Consider the following 27,385-nt stretch of genomic DNA (forward strand, 5'->3'; position numbering starts at 1 on the left):
CTCTCATATGGGTGGTCCTGGGTTCGAATCTGCCTTCGCTTAACATATAATAATAATTGATTCTAATAAATAATAATAATTAATCTAGACTATGGCCGTTTCATAAAAATTTTTAAAAAAACATAGAGCACTAAATATTTGAACACTGAATAGTTCATAAATAGGATAATTAAGTGAACTAAATGAACCAGCTAATAGAGCTAAACATTGCTCAGATGATTTAACTCTAAAGAATACATTTCATTTACTTATCAGGACTCATGATCAACACTAACAATAGCTAAGTAGCAATTAAATGATCCAAAGAATACATTTAATTACCTACTTAGTTCATGAGATTAGCACTTCTTTTACATCTAACTATTAACAATACTAGTGATCAACACTAACAATTTTGAAATTACAACATTAAAATAAGTAAAATAATAAATTAACAGATGCAGTACTCAACTACTGGAACCTCTCCCCTAATTATAACTCACTTTTAACTACTGGATCCTCTGAACAACATATTTTAGATAATCTCAAAAGCTCAGAACTAAATGAGTGCTTAAGCACAAATTCCTTACGCCACATACGATATGCTCAGTCGCCATTTGCAGTTTATTCGTCGTATAAACCAGATCCAGTCAAACACAAAAAGTTAGTCCATATTACATTTTGAAGTCTCAATAAACATAATACCACTTTCGGCTGTTTTAAGAGTATACGCAAGTGCTCACACATCTTATTACGTGTGCCTTTTTATTAATGATGAGGCATTAATCTTACAATCCAAATCCGTAGCCAATTGTTTTTTCAGGACAAGCTTCAGATTGAATGCCTTTATATTAAACACGAGTCTATCAACTAAAGTGTACACCTAAACAATAAAACATTCTTAGTCCTGCTCAAATCCACTGCTAGCTACAGATTAGAAATAATTAAGTTTATAGTGAAAATTATCCTGCCGACTTGAGATTTGATGAAGATGTCGAGCAATGTTCCGTTGTTGAAAACGCTGCACATTCAAACCAGTGGCTCTCCAAGAAAATGCTGAATATTTTTGCCCAGTTGAAAGATTGATTATTTTTGGGGAAATTAAAAAACCCCATCCTCGGAAAAATTGCTTCTGCCATATAATTTGTCAATTAACTTAACAAATGTGAAATTGGAAATAAAGAATCATGTTTCATATTGAATAATAGTGGCTTCCTCTACGACAAGCCACTCTGTTTCCCCATCGCCATCTCCTCTGGTTCCTGCACAGCTCTGCAAATGAAAATTGCATTAAATGGCCGCTAAAGGTATTCAATAATAAAGGATATGTGAAAACGGTTAACAGCATAAAAAATTAAAACTAAAATATAACAGAATTGGAGAAACTACATAATGCACAATAGAAATTAAACCATACTCAAACTATTTTTCTTCTATCATTTTTTCTACATTCTCATAAATATGTTGCTGCATATGTGTGTGTGTGTGTTCTCATCACTGAAATCTACAACTGTCCATAAACAAATAAATCAATTAGTGTTCATTATCCTCCACTGCATACCTGGGCACAAGTATACACAAGAAGTGTCAGCCATTCCCAATTATTTGCTAAATACAGACACTCTGAATCCTTGCAAGCCTGCTGCAAATAATATAGCAGAGGTGGCATCAATTGCATTTCATAAACTCGAGGTCCTCCACATAGCGAACAAACACCGGGATCTCCTTGATCTTTATTTGCCAACAGCGGTTGACCTCCAAAGCAATATCTGAAAAGAATACCCACTTTAAGAATCTAACATCATCCAGAAGCTCTATACACATTTCTGCATATGTTTAGGAAGGCAACTGCTTTGGAAACATCAAGAAGTAGAAAACTCTTCTTATCTGCCCTTTTTCCGTAATGTTAAACAAAATTCACATCAACAACCAATATGTATTGTAACTTAATACCTGATGCATTGCTCTGGGTACCAGTCAAGCCTCTTCTTGAATTTAAGATAGGTTCTATCGACATTCAAAGCCCTGGCATGCTCATATTCTTCCCCTTCCCAGGTTTCACCATTTGCATCTTCGGTGACATAATTATGTGCTGCTTGATAATCCACAGATGTATACAAAGCGGACAAAGCCCCGCTGCCTCGAGATGGTTGTGACTCTATTTGCGAGTAGATATAAAAACATGGAAGCACTGCATCAATGACAAAAATATGGTAGTCATTATATATTTATATATATATATATATATATATATATATATAGAGAGAGAGAGAGAGAGAGAGAGAGAGAGAGAGAGAGAGAGAGAGTGTTAAGTTTGCAAAAATTTGAGTTGTCCAACAAAAGAATAATCTACATGTGGATAAAGTAGACAATCGGGACCATTAGAAACCATAGACATATTAAAATGAAAGAAACTGAAAATTAAGTAATAAAGTTCATGCTTCGTGTTACAAAAGAAGTATGAGGTAAATCATTGAGGCCAAAGGCCATTAAACCACACTGTAAACATCACTGGTGAAAAGCATTCGACATTAATCTTGGCTGACTTTATTCTCATGGCATTGAAATTTAAGAAATAATAACAAAATTATTATTATTCATTGGACCAACTCCTTGGAGAGGAATTCTCTCTCTCTCTGTGGCCGACTATTACAGAATCACTACCATGAGGAATTGAAGTAATTAAATAATTCTTAAATGACTTCGTTATTAACACCCAAGTCAAGGTATTTAAATCTGCTTTAATCACCCAACTTAACATGACATTGAGGAAAAACGACTACTAATTAATAGTGATTCATACAGAGCAGCACCAAACACATAATAACTAATGAGCAGAAATTAAGATTAAAGCAAGAAGCTGATTAAGTTTGAAACACTGTGTTCCATTATTAAAGACGCCAAGAGCAATGATTATGTTTAATCTCAACTGACAGTGATTTCCTAGAATAAGATATAATTAAAATATATTTAAGCCACGAATTAAGAGGAAGAGTTGACTTTCAAAGCGGTAGAAACATTGAAGAGGCATGACTTCTCCCTCCCTCATATTGGATTGTATTCATTTGAAGTGGGCATCAAGGAATGGAATGACAAGGGGAAAATAGAAAGAATAAAAAATCTAAACAACAAAGAAAATGAGACAGAATATATCAAGTGGGAATAAATAACGAGAATAGATCTGCTTGGGATAATTGGGTTATTAGAATCTGAATTACAAGGCAAAAAGACACAGTACATTAAATATATTTCCAAGGTAATTGGTACATCACATGATTGAATCCAATATTTATTAGATTGACAAAAGGATAACGAAACATGGTAGGGAGATGCAGTAGACTGGTGCCCTCAACTAAAACCATCTCAAGTTGGCTTGCTTGTGGACTAAGGGGTTTTATTGTCATGGATGTTTCACGCCCTTGTACTCGGTTATGGAGAACAATCTCCCAGCGCCCTATTGTGCTTTTTCATAAAACCCCTAATATTTTCCTAAGTTCAACTGCTGTCATGTAATTTAATGAAAGAATATTCTACTAAATAATCTATATTATTGGAATTGTTAGTTTTGGGCAAAAACCAGGTTATCCCAAAAGGGGAATTACAATTGCTATCAAAGCATTAATCCTGCCAGCCTGTGGGAAAAATCTACTTTAACAAAAATAAAACAAAAACAAAAAGTAAAGTAAAGTAGGCCAACATTACATGCTTGATGCCTTACATGTATATAAGTGCCTCGAGTGTTATGCTTCATTTCTTACATATATTTATCTGTATACGTCATGTCTTATATTTATCTGTATACGTCATGTCTTACATATATTTATGTTTGCTTCACCTCTGATATGTTGTCTCATCTATGCTTTGTGTGTTAAATGTATGCTTTCTCTTTTGTGTAATTATGTGTTTGCTTCATGCCTGGCATGTTTTCTGCTTGTTTACTCCATGCGTATTTGTGCCTTTCTAATGCATGTCTTGTGCTTTGTGTATGCTTCTTATGTGTGTTTGTTTTGTGTATGTGTTTCTAGCTTGTTTACTCCAGGTGTGCCTCTATCACGGATACATTGTGCCTCAGGCATATTTATGTTTTTGCTTGTTTTCAGCATGTTAAAAAAAATGGAAAAAACGGGCCACAAAACAGACACGCGATTTTCAGAGAAATTTGGATGCAAATGGCAGAAAAATCTAGGCGTGAGTTGCAGATAAATGGCACCCAACAGACCTCCACGTGAACAGCAGAGAATAACCCTCAATTTTCAGAGGATTCAGTCGCACTAGTTGCTGATAGGAGGGCGCGAGTTTGCAGACCAGAAAAAATCGCAGGAATCACAGACAAAATGGTGCAATTTTTTGGCAGAAAACCCTAGTTAAACCAGAGGTTTTGGAAGCAAATAAGCAAATATTTCAGAAAAATAATTGCGAAAATAGTGTCTGAAAATTTCATAATAGAAATTATGATTTTTGAAAGTATATAAAGAAATGGCTCTGATATCATATTACAAAGTAATTGGTAAATATTTGCTTGATATTAGAAACATTCTAATATTTACAATAGATTACAAATAGATAACCATTAACTAATAATAGAAGCTATCTATTATCGTAATAGTTTACTCCATGCGTGTTTGTGCCTTTCTAATGCATGTATTGTGCTTTGTGTATGCTTCTTATGTGTGTTTGCTTTGTGTATGATGTGTTTCTAGTGCGTTTACTTGAGGTCTGCCTTTATCATGGATAAATTGTGTCTTAAGCGTATTTATGTTTTTGCTTGTTTTTGGCATGTTTACACCATGTGTCTTATGATTACTTATGTTCAAAAGCGATGAAAATAGCACTTCCTGGCAACCATAATCTTGCATCCAAAATAAAGTGATGTGGGTCTCACTGTAATCTAGAAAGACCTTTTTTATTACACCCATGACAGGCATCATACATCATATTACAAACTGTTGTAGACAAAAAGGGATAAGAACATGACAATCAGATGGAAATCTCTGAGGTGCATGACAGATGATAGGAAGGAAGAATGTGTGAGAATGCAAGGGCTCAAACGCCATGCATTGACAATATATGATCTTTTCATTAGTATAGTAAGGTGCCTACAAATTGTCATAACATGAAAAAGGAAATATATTAAGAATAATAGCCATGACAAACAATATCAAGGCATAACCGTGGAACATTAAAGGAGCAGTAGCTAGGCCACACCTGTGACAAGAGAACATGGATCCTAATCAAGAATCCATGTGATCACAATAATAACTATGTTTTCCAAGCTGGACAAAATCAAAATTGAAAAGACTCGAAAGGTATCTGCCAAGGCCCGAGTATAATGAATCTCAAACAAGGACAAATGCCAAAGGGAAACCAACATGCATCATTATCAAATACTGATAAACTGTTCTGAGTTGAAAGAATGACACAAACCATAAGTTCAACCAACAGCATACAACAGAACTTAGGGACAAGTCTTGCATTTATAGTAACCACCACATGTCTTCTAAGATTTGATTCTAGCCCATCCATGAGCATGGTATGCACTGCACAGATTTGGTCATGATAGCATTTAGTCTCAACTACCACCTAGCTTTACCAACACGTCAATATCCAACCATAAGAGTAATTTCAATATATACATTCACAACTAAATAACCAAAATGGTCATACCAGATACCAGAGATTGATGCTAAAGCAATTGACATCTTATCAATCATAAAATCCAAGAGCTCTAAACTCTCATGCCAAAAGGAAAGATTAGATAATTATCTTATCCAAGTCTTGACAAATCTAGCTTCACAGGGAAATAGCATATACATGTCAAACATCTTCAACCTTGTGTCATATGGGAACCTAAGGTTCAGCCATTATTTATTGTTACTAGCTTAGACAAGCAAAAAAATGTTTGAGGGGTTGCATCAATCAGAAAATCCAATATTATATGCAGCATTCCGTTCTAATCAACCTCTGAATGCATGGTATCATTGGAGAAATGCAACATCAGAGGTAACATGTTATGCAACCAATACAGCAAGGTACACATGGATTACCAGAATCGATGTTCTCTGTATATGCAGACCTAAGGCACATTGGAACTTAGTCACTCAAATGACTCTAAATTCTATAACATATCAAGGTTTCAAGATCAAGGCTCAAAAATTTTAATAAACATGAGATTATTGTGTCCCTAACTGATAATACTCATTAGCCTCCTTATGTTAGGAAGACATAAAAAAGGTTCACTCCAGCAAATACAGTTGGGTTTGGGTGAGATCAGGACTAAGTTCTCAAAAAAAAATATTACTGTTAAAATCTTCACTTGCAATAAAAGCACATGCAAACTAAATTCCCACATCATGATCTCAAAGACAGGAAGATAATATTTCTTCTTTTTTCAAAGCCAAAATCTAATAACATACATTGAAAGAGAAGAATTTTTGAAATTTTATGATTGAACTAATTATGGAATGTGAAATAATAAAATAAACCAAAAAGATATAAATTCATTTAAGAGAAACACATTGCATTTAAGGCCATAGATGTGTGTCATACTCACAGTTCCTAGACTCAGACTTGGCACCAATAAAACAAAGCTGACTCGACTCAGGACTCGGCAAAATATCTGCAGGAGTCAGCAAAACTAGGTTTCTGGGGAGTTTTGCCTAGGCCTAGTGTCTGGAGAGTCATGTGTCATTGCAACTTGGACAGGGTGACTCAACTCAAAACTCGCCAAGACTAGGAAAGTTTTGGAGAGTCCAGGAACTATGGTCATGCTTCTGATCGTCATGTTAATATGTGGAAAGATCACCCTTGCTTCAAAGAGATATTTATGAGATTATAATGCCCCTTTTCGAGATAGGATTTACTAATTTTAAAAAAAAGAAATTTAAGTATAAAAAAAAAAAGAAATTTAAAAATTTAAATTTAGTTAAGTTTAATGAATGCTCAAAAGGCATGAAATGATAAGTTGTCTCCCTAAAAAAATGAGATATAAAAGGGAGAGGAGAGAAATTCATTTGGGGGGAGAATATAGAGAAACGAAGAAAGAATGGGGCATTGGAATCAAGTTAGTGACTCTTTTGAAGAGCAGCAATGATAAAGGCTTGTGATTCTTTGAAAGGATGGTAATTATGAAATATGGTGACTTTATAAAGGGCAAAAATGATGAAGGCTTGTGACCCTTTCGGAGGGTGGTAATTATGAAAGGTTGTGACTGTCCTGAAGGGCAGAAATGATAAAGATTGTGACCATTGCAAATGGCAGACATGTTACAGAGGCATGACTCTCCCTAATATTGGAAGATATAAAGGGGAGAAGGTTTCCATGAGGAGATCCAAAGGGAGATCAATTTGGAGAATAATTTATTATTCTTGAAGGCAACAATGCAAAGTGGTGACTCAATTCTTATGAAAGGTGGTGAGTCTTCCACCAACAAAACATAAAGGATAATTCATTCCAAGCACGAAGGAATAACTTATCAATCATCAGTCATGAATCCATTAAAACAAATCCTTCATTCATCCATCAATTATTAGTCCCACAAAAAATGAAGCAAACAATCAATTAGCAAGATCAAGCAAACAATAATAAAATACAAATCAATCATCACTTCATTTTGGGATCAAGAAAACAAACAATTTAGCAATCAAGCATCTCTCTATCAAATTAGCATTTATTCAATCATCATTCACCAATTTATCAAACCAGAATTCATTACATCATCAATCATCTAATCAACAATCACTCAATCATAACTCACCAATACCTCAGATCATACTATTAATTCTATGTAACTTCGATAACATACTGATCTGAACAGCAGATCATATATGATCAGATAAAGCATGGACATCCTCATGTCGGATTTGCCTATTTATATCCCTTTATGAATTACCTTATCGGCATCTCATTTAGGAGCATTAAATAATGTTTAGTTGGCATAGTTGTTAAACTTTGATTGCTATCTAATTTGATCTTCTAATAGACGCCAATCTTGGAGGATAATTATGTGTTTACTATAAGGACCGACCTAGAAGAGTCATATCCTTTGTAAGGACATGCCTCTTGGGTTCAATATAAGTATAGGGTAAGTATAAGGATAGAGAACACACAATACAAAATAAAATCTGTTCCCCTACATTACTGCCTTATTCGAATTATTGCAGGATAAGAAAATTTCCAGAATAGTATTTATACTATTGATAAACACTTCAAGTCTGAACTAATGAAGATCATCTTCAGCAAGCAACAAAGAAGGTATTATCTCAGTCTGATTTATAGCAGAATTTGTAGAAACTTTACATGGTATTAGAGCTCTGATAGTCAAACCTAGGCCCTACAAATTCAACAATCAGACTTCATATATCTAGCAACATCCTTCTATCTTCAATGGCAAGCACAATCAGACCCGAGGACAGGTTTGATGGGAAAGAACACTTTGTTGCTTGGAAATTCAGAATTATGATGATTCTTGAAGACAGTGATGTGAAACAATTTGTTGATTCAGCATCCAAGTAACCTATTGTTGAACCTAATAAAACTATCTGGAGTAAAAGAAACAGGAAAGCCATGCAGATCATATTAGATGGAGTGAAAAATGAAATAGTACTTATGCTAATGAAACATCAAACAACATTTCATATGATGAATGCACTATTAAATACATATGAAGTTAACAATGCGACTAGAACCCTTGCACTAAAAAGGCAACTAAATCATATTCAGATAAAGAAGGGAGAATCTATGAACTCTTACTTCCTAAGGGTGGCTAGTCTAAGAGACGAACTTGCAAGTATAGGGACCATAATTGAAGACAAGGAACTAAGACTTATGGCTATAGATGGATTACTAGATTCATGGGAAACGTTCTCACAAGGAGTAAGTGCTGGAGACAATCTTCCGAACTTTAATAGACTTAAAGGAGATTGCCTACAAGAAGAATCTAGGAAACTTAAGAAAGGAGGAAGATTGAAAATTGAAGATGAAGAACTTGATGTTCTCAATACAAATTCCTATAGAGGTAAGAAGAAGCACTTCAAGAAGAAGGGTAATCAAAGAAATGACAAACCTAAGAAAGATCTATCCAAAATAAAATGTTTCAAGTGTGAAAAATTTGGACAATATAGATCTAATTGCCCTGACAAAACAAAGCAGCAAGTAAACTGTACAAACATTACTAGGAAAGAAGCTAACTATGATCCTGAGAATTGTGTATTGTATTCTGCACTATCAAATTAAGTATCAAGCAAAGCATGGGCAACTGATAGTGGATCATCTCGACACATTACAGGATAGAAAGAGGCACTGGACTCTATATCTTAAGAAGTTGATGGCAAAGTTACCATTGATGATAATTCCGCTCATTTAGTCAATGGAATTGGGAATTGCACCTTGATACTAAAATCGTGTAGTTCTCTAGATCTCAAAGGAGTACTCTATGTACCAAGGATAAAAAGGAATCTAATCTCAGTTACAACACTTGAAGATGATGGACATAATGTTGCATTCACGGATGGTAAAGTAATGATCTAGTCTAAGAACTCTTCATTTAAGAAATCAAAGTTGATTGGTCAAAGAAAGGGATACTTGTATGAATTAAATACAGAACCTTGTAAACCTATTCAAGTCTTAATTCATGAAGCTGCTAATATAAACGAAATATGGCATAGAAAGTTAGGACATCTAAATTTCAAAACCTTACCAACTATGGAAAAGATGGTAACTAGTTTACCTAAGTTGAATAAAGATCACTCAAGCATATGCAAAGGATGCACTCTGGGTAAGAACACCAAAAGTCCATTTCATGATAGCACTAAAAAAACTAACAATGTTTTGGAATTAATCCACTCAAATTTATGTGGACCGGACCTATGTCCGTTCCGTCTCTTGGAGGATTCTAGCATTATATACTTTTTATAGATGACTTCTCTAGGAAAACTTGGATTTACTTCTTAAAGTGTAAAGAATCAGAAGAAATCCTTAAGAGATTGAAAGAATTCAAAACCTTCACTGAAAACTTATCAGGACACAAAATTAAAACTCTTGGGACTAATAATGGAGGAAAATATACTTCAGATTTGTTTAAAGAGTTTTGTAAAGAAACAGGAATTAAGAGGGAGTATACCATTCCTTATAACCCACAACAAAACGAGGTAGCAGAAAGGAAGAATAGAACAATTATAGAAGCAACAAGAGCTATGATATTTGATCAAAATTTAGAATATTATCTTTGGGCAAAAGCCTCTTGTACTTTTGTCTATATTCAAAACAAGAGTCCTCATTTCTACCTTAAAAATAAAACTCTCGAAGAAGTATTTACTAAGGTTAAACCTAATATAGGTCATCTTAGGATTTTTGGGTGCCCAGTATATATACATGTTCCAAAAGAAAAGAGAACTAAGTTAGAACCCTCAGGGAGGAAAGGTATTTTTGTTGGGTATAGTGAAACATCTAAAGCATATATAGGATTTTCATACCTAGTCAGAAAAACATTTAACTTAGTAGGGATGTAATATTTGAAGAAGATTTAGCGTTCAAAAGAGCCCTAAGTTTTGGAGAACCCTCTCCCTTACCTAGTTCTGAAGAAAATACTGAATCTAAGTTTCAGAGGGAGAACATTGAAGAAATTGAAGATGAAATTCAAAATCTTAATCTTGAGGAAACTCAAAATCCAAAGAAAATACCATTTTGGGCCATTAAGACAGTAGAGGAAGCACAAGACTTCGTTGCACCATCTGGAACCTTAGAGAAAGCAAAAGACCCAAAAGATTTTCTAATTATGCAACAAACATGAGTGGTTTATCTAAATCAAAACCAACCAATGTTTCAAATGCTATTAAACATACAGCTTGGAAATTTGCTATGATAGAAGAATACCAATCCATTATTAAGAATGATGTTTGGGAAATTGTTCCAAGACCTGAAGGAAAATCCGTTGTTTCTTCTAAGTGGATATTTAAAATCAAGCATGTTGCTGATGGTAGCATTGAAAAATATAAAACCAGATTTGTAGCCAGGGGATTCTCTCAGAAAGAGGGAATTGATAATGAAGAAACCTTTGCTCATGTTGCCAAATACACCTCTGTAAGAGTAGTCCTAGCTATTGCAACACTGAAGGGATGGAAAGTACATCAGATGGATGTAAAAACAACATTTTTGAATGGAAAGATTATAGAAGAGGTATATTTGGAGCAACCTGAAAGATTTGAAACTCATAATCTTAAAGTTTTTGTTTGCAGGCTCAAGAAAGCTCTCTATGGGCTTAAACAAGCTCCAAGGGCATGGTATGAAAGGATTGATAAGTATCTCACCAGCTTAAGATTCTCCAAGAATGACACTGATCAAAATCTATGTTATAAAAGGGCTAAAGATGATATGATAATTTTGATACTGTATGTTGATGATTTACTAATAACAAGTGATGATCATCTTATATATCAATGCAAGAAAGATCTAATCAGAGAATTTGAGAGGAAAGATTTAGGACTCCTCCATTACTTCCTAGGATTGGAAGTATGGCAAAATTCTGAGAACATCATACTTAATCGAGGAAAGTATACATTAGACATCTTGAAGAGATTTGGAATGTGGAACTGCAGGCCTATGTCTTTTTCAGTGGAGACTAATCTACATAAACATAAGGAAGCAGCATCAGAATCATCTTCCATAGATTCTACTCTTTACAAACAGATGATTGGGTCTCTTATGTACTTGGTAAATACAAGACCTAATATTTTTTATGGTGTTAATGCCTTAAGTCAGTTTATGTGTGAGCCAAAGGAGATTCTCCTAGTTGCAGTCAAACACATCTTGAGATACTTACAAGGCACTCTTAATCTTGGGCTCAAGTATGAGAAAGTTGGCTTGGATTTACATGGGTACACAGACTCAGATTGGGCTAGAATTGTTACTGATAGGAAAAGCACTTCAAGATGTTTCTGTTTAGGGTCAACGATGATATCTTGGACATGCAGAAAGTAGGCATTAGTAGCACAAAGTTCCACAGAAGCTGAATACATTGCCGCAGCAAAGGCCTCCCGAGAAGCAGTTTGGCTCAGAAAGTTACTTGTGGGATTATTTGGTCAACCCATGAATCCTACTATTATTCATTGTGATAATCAAAGTTTCATCAAGCTTTCTGTGAATCCAGTTTTTCATGACAGATCCAAGCATATTGAAATTCCTTACCATTATGTAAGAGATATGGTAAATAGGAATACTATAAAATTAGAATACATTTGCACTGTAGATCAGACAGCAGATATTCTTACTAGACCTCTCTCTTGAGTGAAGATAGATCACGTTAGGAAAAGACTTGGTATGGTTGAATTGTAATACATTTGTATTCTTTAATTATTAATAATTTTTAATTAAAATTATTATTGTCAGGCTATTGACTATTATGGGCTTCACCATTTGTATTCATTATTTAAGAGGTGACGATCTCTGAGATAATGAACAATTGTATAAAAGACATTATGAGATAATCTCTTAGATAATGTGTTTAACAATAGTTCCAATAGAGAACTATTGTCAAATCTAGATGAGTTCAAAATCATTTTGTGATGTAGATATTTCTATGCCTATTAGTCACAACTTGGATAAAGGAAGAATTTAATCATTCTCTGAATTCTATCCTGTGTTCTGGTAGATCTTAACTCAAGATCATGTTGTGATATAGGATTGCCAGTACCTATGAGTCAAAACTTGGATAAATGAAGAATTTAATCATTCTTCGGATTTTATCCTGTATGTTGCATTCCATGCAATACCATTATCACTAGCATGAGTGATAAGTCATATCACAAGATGGTAATATGACATAGTATCATGTGTTCTATGATACCACATGCTTAGAAGATTCAGATAGATATGGGGTATCAATCTATGCTTATTCATTTTGATTGATATTGCTAGATATGTTATCTCTCAGTATAAGTATCAAAACTTGAAATTTGAAACTTCGATAACATACTGATCTGAACAGCAGATCGTACATGATCAGATAAAGCATGGACATCCTCATGTAGGATTTGCCTATTTATATCCCTTTATGAATTACCTTATCGGTGTCTCATTTAGGAGCATTAAATAATGTTTAGTTTGCATAGTTGTTAAACTTTGTTTGCTATCTAATTTGATCTTCTAATAGACAACGATCTTGGAGGATAATTATGTGTTTATTATAAGGGCCGATTTAGAAGAGCCATATCCTTCCTCTTGGGTTCAATATAAGTATAGGGTAAGTATGAGGATAGAGAGCACACAATACAAAATAAAGTCTGCTCCTCTACATTACTGCCTTATTCGGATTATTGCAGAGTAAGAGCATTCCCAGAATAGTATTTATACTATTGATAAACAATTCAAGTCTAAACTAAAGAAGATCATCTTCAGCAAGCAACAAAGAAGGTATTATCTCAGTCTGATTTATTGCAGAATTTGCAGAAACTTTACAAATACAATCAATTAAAATATAAAGAAAGTGATTGTTATGCAATGTGACATTGCTTAACAATAACCTCTTGTGTATTTTAGTATAGTTAATAATGTGAATTACTAATCAATCTAGATTCTTAATGTATTTATAAAGTTATTTATTCTCCTACAAACAATTGCATAGAGGTTAGAAAGAAAAGTACAGACAGCACAGATGGGCTCCCCTTCTAAGTAGGCCATCACATGTTGGGTGGATGAGGTTCCCATCGCTTGTGGGCCAAGAGGTATTGTATCACACACTTGTGCTTAATTGAGGAAAATGTTCCAAACATCCTATTATGCTTTCTACTCCAATCTATATGATAGCTGATTGTTAGAAGTAAACTAAAGAATGGAAGCAATTGTATATAGGATAGTAAGGAGACACGAGTAGGGAGGGCATCAATGGGTTCCCCTTCTAAGTAGGCCACCTTGGGTTGGATGGATGAGGCTCCTACCACTTGTGAGCCACTGGACTTAGTTGTGGCAAATGTTCCAACACCCTACCATGCTCTCCTCTTAAACTCCTACTGCGGTTGATTATTGGAAAGAAAATTATAAACTAGATCCATATATTAGATGTTATTTAATTTTCTTGCTTATTTACTTGTTTAAATATAGAAAACTATTTGCAAAAAAATGCTGTTTAATTGTTACTTCAGGACAAAAATCAGGTATACCCCAAATCCGTGACACTACAGACATTGTGCACACACGTAGAGCCGACCTAATCAGTTTCTTGCAAATGCAACTGATGCTATTACAAGATGGCCTTGTTACCTCTCACCAAGAGATAAGAGAAAACTTGCCTTCAAATTACAAACCTTGCAAATCTCAAACACCTTGGTTAAGCTGTTAGTTTTGACAAAAACAATTCTGTTTCAATTTGGCAACTTTACGTCATATCAAATAATTGCAGCAGAAGTAAATTGTGTAATAGATTTTCACAAACACTAAGTTGTAATAACAAACCATTTCTGATTGAGGATCATCTCAAGTACTCCCTCCTTGATCATCTTAATTTAATTTGCTCAAGGATAAACAATCTTGGAAGTGTGGGCTGGCATGCCCCCTATTACAAAGTATGTATGAGGTAAATCATTGAGGCCAAAGGCCAACAAGCACACTGTACAAGCAACACCACAGAAGAGCATTCAATATCAATCTTGGTAGACTTTATTATCTTGGCAATTAAATTCATCATTGGGCCGACCCTTTGGAGAGGAATTGTGTCTTTATGGCCAAACAGTTGAATCCATTTACATGGAAAAAGATCTAAACTTGTCATCACTCGACAAGTCCTACCTACCCTACCTCTTGTTCACACATGTTTGCATGCAAAGGTCATAAGGTAGCTGCCCTACCTCTTTCGCATGTATCTTCATAAGCCTCCTTATGTGTGTTTAAGCACATCTAGCTCTAATACCTATGGCACATGTCATTTTCCCACCAGTTCAACCATCTCACACATTCACCACACTTTTTAAATTAGTTCTTGTCAGTGTGAGTTATTCTGATTTGACATCACTAATCTGATTCTCATTGCAGCTTCCATCAGAAACGAACTGTGGTACTTACTGATAATGCGAAGCAATTCGTTTAGGGTTTTTTATTTTTTGCAGTTTCAGCAGCAAAGAATTCCTTGTTAAGGGTATTTCAGAGGTTGACAAAACTAAATGAACCTTGACTGTTTGCACACTAATCCCACGCTGAATCTAATTCTGCAGCATTTTGTACCCAGAGATTTCTGTGCTGCCGGGAAAGGCAAACCCTTACACAGACCCAGCTTAAACCCAGACCTGCATCCAGGCTCCCACTGCTGAACTTGGTAACATACACTAAAACTAATAACTTAAAAGTAATGTACACAAATATTATGCCAAGTCTCGTATACCAAGGTCTTCCTTGTTCATGGTTTCAAACATCAGCTATCCTCCTAGTCATACAAACTTGCTGATAGCTCCTAAATACCATACGCTTGTCTGCTACTTAGAAAGAAACCAACTAGGGCCTTACTTGTTCGGAGTTTTTCACAATAGTGATCCTCCTAGTTACACTAAGTCATAAATGCTATAGGCTTGTGTGCCAATTAGAAAGAAACCTACCAGGACGATAAGTGGCACATGGAGTAAAACCTGTAAACACCACCGTGAGTGGGGACTGCACAGGTTCAGTGATCGGCTGCTTAAATGGAAGTTGGTATTAAACAGTTAACCATAAATATTAGAATTAGTTAAACAAAAATAAAAATTCTGTACACAAATATGAATTAGCTGCAAATATATTTGAATGTACAAATTTCAATACTTTGGTGCAAAGTCTAGTCTCTGAACAAGACAATCACATAAGTCAAGAAGGCTACTATGGGATAGACTATAAACGTTTTAGACCAGTCTTACAAAATTTTGAAGTAAATAATTCATTTGTATAGAGTCAAATGTATAATACCAATGTAAGAGGGAAAGAAGTAGAAAAAATATGTTTTAGAATAGAGAAAGTTATAAAGCATTTGGTAAAAATATGAATCAGGCCATTTGCAACAGTTGTGAAGTTGTGCTATTTTGAATAGGTCAACTGAATACTTTCATCACTACAATCGTTGAATAAGCCTAATTCAATTCTTTTGATTCATGTTTATGGTTTAGGGACTGTTATAGTGTTAGCATTTCCTTTCATTCTGCTATGTCATACATAAAAAACCTTAAATAATAAAATGCCTACTGTTTTGTTTTGCACTGCATATTTATGTTTTGCATATTGAGATAACTTGTGTATCTTCACATAAACCTGTGGAAGTCCACATTCTTCTCTGGCTACAAAATTTGTGGGTCCTTGGTGTTTTGATGATGTAAGAGTACAATTTCATTGTCACTCTCAGCAAGTTTTGTTGTTCCTTGGTGTTTTGATGATGCAAGAGTACAATTTCATTGTCACTCTGAGCAAATCATGTTTAATGTAAATGATAAGGTGGCTCCTAGCCAACAAAAACTTGAGCAGCAGCCATAGGTCTACACACAATACTTGCAGAGAAAGAAGCAACAGAAAATGGAATTTCAAGAAATATTCGTTGCAAACCACAATCACGGTAACATCAATGAGAAGTTTTCATGGGTGTTTCCTAATATAACAGCTTTAGTTACCAGGTTCTGCTATTTAGTCCTGCATATGGCAGAATTATGGTACATGTTCGAATTTGAGTTCAGGAAAGCTCTCAGTTCACTCAAGGTCCAGCTCTGAATCTCAACAAATGCTCTGACTTCCCATCTCTGCAACAAAAATTATTAAATTAAAGTCTCGTCTTTAATTTCCCTAAGGTCCTTCCCCTGTCTCCACATCCCAAAGCCTGCATTTTCTGGGAGATCAAATGACACCAATGTCACAACATGCGCTGGATTGTACCTGCTGATTTAACGAGTCATCGGCAGTGGTTTGTAACATGTATACTATTTATTATAATAATAACTAGCAATTGCACCTTTGTGTACAATGGGTACAATAAAAAGGTGTACAAGTTCAATTGGGAAAGTTTTGGTTTTTTTTTTCTACATTTATGTAGAGTACTTGATGTCAATTGGTAGTTCATTTAGCAAATGATGTTGCTTGTGCAACAAATGTCTTAAAGGAAAGGCGATAGCTTCAATGCAACCATGCATCCAGTTATGTGGATTCAAACGTGACTAAAACGGAACATTTGAGTCGGAGAAGGCAATCAAGTTCCATTACCTATAGCCTTATTTTATGTTTGTAATAAAGAGGGGATGGGGGGATTGATATCAAAACGGAGATGGAATGGAGGGGGAGAAATAAAAGAGGGGGGGGGGGCATGGAGATATATGAAAAGGGAGAGATAGGAACTGACATATAGAGAGTTAGAGATATCATGGTATATAGGGGTAGAGAGAGATGAAAAGATGATGAGATAGAGATGGAAGAGGGAATATTGATATATCAAGATAGAGACACAAAGAGATAGATCTAGATCTAGATGTGTAGGAAGAGGGAGAGGGTCAAAGGGATAAATGAACGGATAGAGCGAGGGAGACATGTCTAGATACACAAGGGGAGAGAGGATCCAAGCTGGAGATCTAGTTGGTGGGGGCTGCTGCATTTGGTTTTCACTCACTCATTTTGTTTGCTAGCTACCCATGGGTCCCATAGGCTGCTTGGCTTCATGGGCGTTATTAAAAACTTTTGTTTCATTCATTCAATCCAATATAGGAATATTGGGTGTTGTTTTTCCTCTCATATGAGTAACACATGTGAAGTGACACTGTAAATTGCAATAAAACAATTGATGGTGCATCAGAAACGTAACCTATCTACCATTGTTGATTCTGACATTAGTGAATAAGAAATTTCAAGCACTCCTTGATGCCCTGCCAAAGTTCTCGCTGTGAACATACAGTGTCAAGTAAACAGGACTGGTAAAACAATGAAATCAATGTCAGGAAATGGAAGGTTGAAATTAACCCAATTGTAGTGCATCACTTATAAACAACTTCCAACCATTGATGTCAAGCAGCAGATTGTTCCTTTCAAGTAAGGAACACCTTTGGTGTAAATATACTATAGATTTTATATTCTATTAGACTACTTATAAATATTTATAAATAACATACTGTGATATATTCTATGTATTGGTAATTATAACTAACATTATTCTTATGATTTATGATTTTTTATTATATATCTGTACCCATGCCCAAGGAAAAACAAATTGGTGTACTGCCATACCAGTTTCCAGTACCCATACCGAAACTGGTAAATTAAAATATAGCATACTGACTTGTAAGGTTGGGCCACTATTGTTTAAAATCCAGATAAATAGAATCATTTGTGTTGAACTGAGAAAATCATTGTCCTTGCACAAGTCACACTGAAAGAACAAGAACTGTGGATTTCTAAGATTAATTCAACTATCAGTGAACAATAATATGTTTCTAAATTCATAATATCTGGAAGTAGATCTTTTCATTGTGCTTCTGACGTCTTTATATGTGGTCCAAAGGCAGTATTCTTCTGTAAATCCCAATTCTTAGTAATTGAAAATTTCCTAAAACGCCCTACCAAGAGGGGATTGTCTATTTTGGTGGATCAGGAATGTGACACCATGACATTGAGATGAGAGAAATACAGTTCCATCTGACAAAGGAATACAAATGGCTGCAAGTCCAGAAAGCATAAAAAAATTCAATCACATCCACATCCAAAGGGTTGCATGCATATTAAATAAGAAAAGAATTCAAAACATTCAGGAAAATACTATATTAGCAAATCAGGTTAAGGGGTTCAGGAATGCTGGTGTTTAGGATCCAAAAGGAGGGATGAAATAGGGATTGGGTTAGTTTTGAGTTTTGTCCATACTGAAAACATATAAAAATCATCAATATTTACATATTTTAGTTATGTAGAAAGATTTAAGGTACCTATATAGTATATATATTAACTAAAAATCATTAAGTGGATAGGTTAAATAGAATTTAATATATATCCTAGTTACTAGGAGACTCATACCCTAATATATATAAATCTCCAGGAAGGGGAGTAATTCATATATGATGATGAAAAATATGATAGTTAAATGCAGTTCCATCAAAAACAAATGGTGAACTATTATCAAATGAGCTCAAGATCATAGAGAATGTGAGATTCAACTCCATCAATTAAGAAAAAAGTCCCCAAAGAATATTAGAGTAGCATCCTTAAGCCTACTCAAGAAGATAGAAGACAAGGGAGAAAAAGGAATGTGTAAGACTATAAACAGACATATCCTTTCCAATGCAAGTTGGTAAGGGAACAGAATTCGCCATCTCCAAATAACAATTGACCCACCCCACTATACTCCACCACCCTCTTCATCTAAAAAAGCCCATATGAAAAATGCACTGTGCCAGTGCTCCAACTAGCTTTCTGTGCATCCAAAAAAGCCTTACGATTGCAGAGTTCAACTTCTAAGAAACAGTGCAGAAATCAGTAAGGAGCACCAGAAGAAAGATATCAAGAACATGTTGAATTGCCTAAGGCTCTTGAGGAAAGTAATGAAATCTTCAAACTCACATTGTAGGTACCCATACGTACAAAAGGGCGGAATACAGGTATACAGGTGTAGTTAACTCAAACATCTGAGCAACAATTCCAGACAAGGAAAAGACTCAACAAGTGAAAAGAAGAAAGAGAACATCACGATTGAGGAAAATTCCTTGAAACCCCATGATGAATTTCTGTGCCTAGATTATCCCAATGCAAAGAAAGGCAAGCCTCTTTATCATCATTGCAACAAGTGGTAAGGTATTTAGCAAGAGCCAATGTCAGTCATGGTGCAATTTCCATCAAAAGTCACTCTAAATCCTTCAAAGTCACCTCCAAGCTCAACTGCAAGGACATATTTGCTCAGAAGAAAACTATGGACACCATGTGCAAGCTCAATTCTACAATCCAGAATACATGTACTCAGCTAGTTGCAGATTTAAGGGGAGGGATCTAATGTAGTGTGAGGATGCAGATCATTTGTTACTCAATTGTAGGGTGGCTTCTGCTGATTGGGCCATGGTTCAGGGGAAATTGGGTTGGCATGGATCTTTTTTTCTGTTGGCATGGATCTGGCAAGTATGCCCCTCCATCATTATATGGGAGCTATAGAAATAACATAACAGACGCATCTTTCAAGGTAAGGATGAACCTCTAGACAGGATTCAAAACATAATTGACCATGCAATTGAAGAAACAGTCAATGCTGCGACTCCATGCACTCCTACACATGTGCCTTTCTCCAATATGGATAAAGCCTGGCAAACAGCTTGGCAGAGTAGTATAGGATTAGCAGACAGGAGGCCACAGGTAGAAGAAAGTTGGATAGGTTAAAAGTCAGATGGCCTAATCCCCTCCCAGGGTGGGTAAAAGCCAATTTCAATGGGGCATCTGCAAAGTCTGATGGTAAGGCGGGAGCAGGGTTTATTTTTAGAGACTGTAATAGCAACAATCTACCTATTGGAGCTATCCATTTATCCAATCACAACATCTCAAACAGTTTTGCTTAAGGAATGGCGGCTCTGGAGGCTCTTTGTCTTGGTAGAGCGTTAGGTTTTCAGAATATTCATTTAGAGGGGGATTCGATGACCATCATCAATGCCATTGAAAAGGATGCTATCTCAGCCTGGCACTTACAACCTACTGTGACTGCAGTTAAGGAATTTCTCACACAGTTTGACAATTTTAATGTTTCTCATATTTGCAAAGAAGGAAACATGGAGGCAGATAGACTTTCTAAATGTGCACTTTCCTTCGCACAGGAAGGCAATTTCAAATTTGACAATTTTCGTACAAATGGCTCTATTATTCCACGTGTGCAGTAACAACTATAGATGGTGATGTGGCCCTTGATGATGAGGGGGTGTAGGTGTTTGCAGTCAGGCAAAGTTTTTGAAAGTATGTCAGCATCTTAATTGCGGTAGATGGCCTTTCAATCTTGGGGTAATCTTTAATGATTATATTCCCTTATTACAAATAGAAATGGCGGCAGTAATGACCTCTTCAAGGCAGATGAAAGGTGTAAATGTCTTTTGACTGCACGAAGCTTATGAGAGTGACAACAAATCATTGTTTTATTACTGCTAGAAAAGGACATGATCATAAATGATCGTCGGAGGCTTTCTTCTTATTTAAGTCAGGATGGGTTGACACTTCTTTATGGGAAGCAAATTACAAGAACACTGGAGGTGGAAGCTTAAAGTAGACAGTCTCCATGGTGTTGGCGTGGGGCTTACTGATGGAAGACGAGGACGACACTGTGAGATGGATGATGACATCTCTTTTTGATGATGATATTCTGTTGGGCATGGAGTCAATACTTGAATGGGCAGTCCCTGGATGGGGAACAGACATGTCTGAATGTTATGCATATGATGTTGATGCGAAGGAATTTGGTTTCATTCCTTTCATCAGGTGGTGGGGCAAGAATGACAAAGAGACCTATTTGAATGAACCTTGGGAAGCTTGGTTGAACCTCAAAGTCGAGTTGCAGAAACATGAAGATGGCATTGTGGAGAATTTTCCAGTGATGGTCCCGCGCCACAACCAAACCAGAAGGGTTGGGAGGCATGTTAACCCAGATGTTGCTACTCAGGAGTAAGATTAGGGATGGCTTCTTTTTAACTGTGACAGGGTTGGTTTTGCTCTTGGTTTTAAAATGTATAAGCATCAGTGTGGTCTGGGTCTATGGGCAATGGTGAATTGCCAAAATTTTGATGCAAATATGTTCCAGGATGTTTTAAAATGCTCTGCAAAGCTTTGGTGGTGTTTGAAAATGTAAATCCCTATTTTGATTCAGAGATATAATCTAGGTGGAATATGGTGGAAATAGGGCACAGTCGGGTCTCTGTAAGAGGTGCATTTGCACACGATACAAGGTCCAGCTTATCACAGGGACTCTGGTCTTCCCCAGCTTCTGCATGCAGAGGGCCCCAGTTGGGTTCGGTAAGTCCAGCTGGACTAAGCCAAATCCAGCTCTAGAAGTCAGAACCCGAGCTGCCCTATGGCTGCTGGTCCGATCACTTGATAGCTTAGGACCATTCCCCATTTCATATTAGTGTCGGTAGTGCAGCAGATATCCAGGCAAGCTGACACATTGCATAGGAAGTATATACCAACTCTATAAGAGAGACATTTTGAAGTTATATGTAATTAGCTATGCTCCACGGAGTTTCCAGGGGCGGGACGTTTTAGGGGACGGGAATGTGTTTCCGGTATGGGTACAGGTCGAAGCCAAACTTTAGGGGACGGGATCTCTGGGGATGACGATTAAAAATATAGGGGATTTTTTTATATATATAGAGACAGAATTTGAATATGCGTATCATAACATTGATAAAACATTCACCATAGACATTTTAGAAGATCAATACATGGAATTTAATCAAATGGCAAATACTAAATACTTCCATTATAACAATATATCAATATCACATACATATATAGCAAAGATCAAAATGCCTAAAGGCTCCAAGTACCATTCTCAAATCAAGATGAAATAAAGAGACGTCCAACTAAAATAGTTAGCAAATACTCAACACAATCTTTCCTCACTAAAAACAATCTTTCCTTACTCCTGCCACTGCTCTTATATTTATTTTTCTTTCACTTAGCAAGTATGTCAAATCTAAAAATGATTAGAAGAGATAATGTTTTAATAGACCATATATAGGTTGCATATTTTTATTATGTCTTTAAGACGACTAGGGGCCGCACGAACAGCAAAAATTAGAAAAAAATGTTTTTTTGGTGGCGTTTTGCCTTTACTGGATTGGCTGGAAAAAAGGGAACAGCCAGCAGTTTCATAGACGGATAGGGGATGGCAAAACCGTCCCCGGTACTGCTGGTCGTCCCCAAGTTTCCTGTTAAAAAATGGCTGTTTCGGGGACGTTTCCAAATTTGCCAAGGGGACGACTTAGGGGATGTCCAAAATCCGTCCCTACGTCCCTGTTTCGTCCCCGGTATAGGTACGACCCCAAAACCATAAGGGCGCATCCCCGTGGAACACAAATAATTAGTCAATAGTTTTTTGTTTTTTCGGGGGATGTTTTCAAAAATGTTATGCAAACTCCAAGGGTGGTTTTGGAAAGATGGTTTTTGGAAGCCTAGGGGTAGGTGGATTTAGGTCTGTGAGTTTATTATCAGGAATTTCAGATATAAAAGCAGGATGCCGTAATGCTCTTATATGTAATCTGGCCTTTTAATATCAATAAATGTATCATATTATGTTTTACCGATCAAAAGGTGGGGGGGCAGGGGGGACAGGAATCAGATGTCAAACTGTCACTTCCTATTATTTCAGAAATTCAGATCACAAATCATGATTCTTTAGTTACTTTTAGGCTTTTAGCTAACATTGAGAAAGTGTTAAATAACATGGATCTTTTCTGCAAAAGTAATAATTTGGCCATTGTAATTGATATGTTCCACATGCAGATTTGGATCTCATATAAATATGAGAAGAGGAGACATGTCTCTTGAAGACAGAAGACATGTCTCTTGAAGAGAAGAGACATGTCTCCAAGGTTTATATCATCATTTAATTAAATACATATATTTCATAATAATGATTAGTGTATATGTGTGTGTGTGTGTATTATATATAATATAATATATATATATGATATACTATATATAATAATATGTATTATTATTACTTGAATACGCATATATATAGAAAATGGTGATTTACCAATAATGACAATGTACCTCAGATCGAATTTATCCAACTGAAGTTACAACTTTAATACTCGCTCTTAGCTAGGGAGGATTTATAGAACACCTTGTGCTCTTGACGGTGTAATCAAGTAAAGAGTGACGTCAATTAGTAGAACCACCACATATTGTTTTTATGCATTACTCGCTTGATAATATTAAATTGTATATAGAACTGTCATATTTTCCCAAAGTCAAATCTATAGCCTGCAGAATCATTATCGCTTTCATCATTTCTTTGTGTGCAGTGGGAACCACTTGCCCATAGATCGTGGGGTATTTACGCAGGGTATTTATAACAATTTTCAATGTAATGGATTATGATTATCCATAGCACATGTTCCCATATTCAGCCAATATCATCTATAACCTTTGATGGATCTGATTTGATATTTACATACATTTTTATTTTTTTTCTGTAGTCTCAATGTATGTAAATGTGAGTTAGATCGAGTTCGCCCTTTCAGATTGCATTATGCAAATCAATGCAATCAGATTTTATTTGTTTTGTCTATGAATGGAACCCATATCTAATTCAGTGGTGATGCAATTTGCATTTATCAGCATGTTGTCTCTTCAATATTACTTCTATTACATATGCAGTCCTGCTCTGATACCTTGTTAAATAACATGGATCTTTTCTGTAAATGTAATAATATGGCCATTGTAATTGATATGTTCCAAATGCAGATTTGGATCTCATAAAATATGAGAGGAGGAGAGAGACATGTCTCCAAGGTTTAATCATCATTTAATTAATACATGTATTTCATAATAATATATATATATATATATATATATATATATACTATAATATGTATATGATATACTATATATAATAATATATATTGTTATTACTTGAATACGCATATATATAGAAAATGATGATTTACCAATAATAACAATGTATCTCGAATTTATCCGACTGAAGCTAAAACTTTAACAGAAAGCTTCTTTCTTGTAAGATAAATTTCTCCACTTAATTTAGTCCATAAACTGATGGCCAGGCTGAAGTTGTTAATCACACCTTAACCCATGCTCTCAAAAACTTTGAAAATAGGCAGCAGAAAACAACATTTGCGTGTTATTCAGCAAGGCAAACACTATACCACACATGTTTCCAGCTAAAATTCTCTTTAAGAAGTCTATCATGGCTTCCCAACTTTGGCGCTTTATCAGATAATGATCAATCACTCTTTCAGCTGTGGGTACATCCTACAAGCATAAAGAGAATGATATTTTTTCTTCATTTGCACAAAATGTGGCCAAGCTTCACATAAAAATTCAGAAAATTCTACAATGGATTCAAGTGAAACTCAAAACACTTCACAATCAACATCTAGTAACCCATTCTTCTTGAGTTGGTGTTCATGTGGGACTTCATACAAATAAGCCCTTACAGTAAACCCATGCATTCTACCTGATGACTTTGACCTTTCCTTGGCATCTACAATGTTGTCAATTTGAACGAGCTCAGCTGTATAGCCTATCGCACTCATCCTCACACTACATTCCAGGTCTTCAACAACCATTGACCAAAAGTACTGTGATTGTTGTTCAGAATACCACCAATTACAAGGTGCAAAGCACTACTTATCTTGTTGGCTGCAAAGGAACTCTATCAATGCAGATCAAGTGGTTTCCCAATTCAGTTTTTTCAGATAGTTTCCCAAAAGCTCATGCAGAAACTGGCAGCACTTTTCCTGGACGGGAAGGAAACAATGTGGCCAAACAATTATATCACAGATATCAGATTTCCACAATCCATTGTAATTACCATAAACGTTTTCTGGATTTAATTGTGTGTATTTTTAGCATTATAGTTATCCAGAGAAATACACACAATTGAATCCAGAAAACATCCAATTATAGTTATCATATTAACTACAGCTATCTAATTTCAAAAAAAACAGTCAAATAAGTAACCAACCACTGCAAACAGTCGGTAACTCGGCATCTGAGAGAAATCTTGGATCACAGACAGATTCTTGGACTCTAGGCAGCTACAAAAAAGAAGAGGGCCTATAAATATCGATACATCTGCTGAAGTTTGTAACTTTCATCCAGAACTTTTCTTTTCCAAACATTAGGCTGTTTGGGGAAAATCAATTTTTTCAGAAAAAAGAATAATTTGGTACTGAGATTGCATTTATAAAAGCAATATGGCTCACAGAAAAGGTTTTAAAACCCATTTCATTTATGTGAGTACTGCTGCACTGCTCTTATTGTTAAAGAAGATCATTAAAGAGGGGTATTGAAGACAACTCAACTTTTCTGGTCTTCTAAGGTGAAGGCAATCATTATAGTAATCTTTAGTACTGTACATATAGAAGCCATAAATCACCACTGTAGTAGCAATACACTCTTCCTATAGTATAGTTAGAAGGGTTATACAAATACAGGAGGCAATCTTTCTGATCTTATCTGGTGGGGCAGTCATTCCAAAGTGAAGGCACATTTGGGTAGATGTGGTTTTTATTCAAATATTTTTAGTATCTCACTATATTTAACTCGTTCTTCTAGAACCATAGTTAATGGTCATTTAGGCTTTCTTATTAGTTTGCATATTGAGTTCTTTATTTAGATGATGTCTTTATTTAGACAACTTTCTTTTATTCTTAATGCTATTATTAGTGGCGTCTTGTCACGTCGCTTTTCCTTATTTTCAGCATTTTTTTAACAAAGTGAGGGTTTTGTTTGGGCATTTTTTACAGGACTTTTTGTAGAAAGAAACAAAACTCAGCCACATCAGTGGTGTTTTCTACCAAACAACCCAGCATATTATTAGTGGCATCTTGTCACAGCGCTTTTCCTTATTTTCAGCATTTTTTTAACAAAGTGGGGATTTTGTTTCAGCATTTTGTACAGGACTTTTGGTAGAAACAAACAAAAATCAGCCACATCAGTGGTGTTTTCTACCAAACAACCCAGCAACCAGTTTGTGCCAACTCAGTAACCACTACCACAAAAGACAAGGACCAATGTCTTTATTATTCTACACAGCTGCTAAAATCGCAGTGTCCCGGAAACATCAGCTGCAAAGACTGAAGCCCACGCTCGGATTTTATTTTATTTTACCTGCAACTCGTGCCCATAATTTTTGGCAGTTTCTGTCCTTAAAGGGCCACCATGCCTTACAGCTTGGCGATCTGTCTTAGCTTTTTTTTCCTGGTCTGTGTGTTTTACTCCCATGGGCCTGCATTTTTTTTTTGGGTGGGGATATTTTTCAGATCATTTATTGCCACCACATTTTCTGAGAATTTTTTTTCAGACAATTTTGTATGGAAACCCTAAATTTTTGAATTTTTAGATTTCCGACATCAGGGCTTTCAGTGCATTTCTTTTGGGATCTAGATTTGTCATCCTTAAATCCAATTAGGGTTTTCTGATTGTTTTTACCAAACAAAATAAAGAATTTTTTCCAGACACTTCTTTTGCAGGTTTATCCAGTCAGTTTCTTTATCAGATTTCTGATTTTCTAGTGTGTTTTGTCTGCCTCGGTTTTTGTGTCTTCACTAGGTTGACGAGCAATCTATTTTTTTGTGATGGCATTTTGGAGGGACATCGGCAGTTTAATGGTTGCAATGACAACATCCGTAAGCAGTACATGATGGCGATATTTGAATGTCTTGCTAAGATCGTTTTGGGTACAAAACCACATTATACGATAGTTCAGACAGATTAAGGTAAATGG

General features: G+C 35.6%; 1 protein-coding gene across 1 annotated transcript in view; it reads right to left on the bottom strand.

Annotated features, from left to right (window-relative positions):
• Positions 1–631: 631 nt before the first annotated feature.
• Positions 632–27,385, bottom strand: part of LOC149543789 (programmed cell death 2 C-terminal domain-containing protein) — a 46,770-nt gene continuing 20,016 nt past the window's right edge. Inside the window, exons 6-8 of the mRNA XM_089798474.1 lie at positions 1,933–2,170; positions 1,541–1,748; positions 632–1,251 (exon numbers count right to left, since the gene is read on the bottom strand). Of these exons, the coding sequence (XP_089654600.1) occupies positions 1,165–1,251; positions 1,541–1,748; positions 1,933–2,170 (533 nt within the window). The 3' untranslated portion in view covers positions 632–1,164. The remainder of the gene's footprint in view (positions 1,252–1,540; positions 1,749–1,932; positions 2,171–27,385) is intronic.

This window comes from Cupressus sempervirens, chromosome 8 (assembly GCF_028749045.1).
Source record: "Cupressus sempervirens isolate cs-2001-9-10 chromosome 8, ASM2874904v1, whole genome shotgun sequence".
Classification (NCBI taxonomy): Eukaryota; Viridiplantae; Streptophyta; class Pinopsida; order Cupressales; family Cupressaceae; genus Cupressus; species Cupressus sempervirens.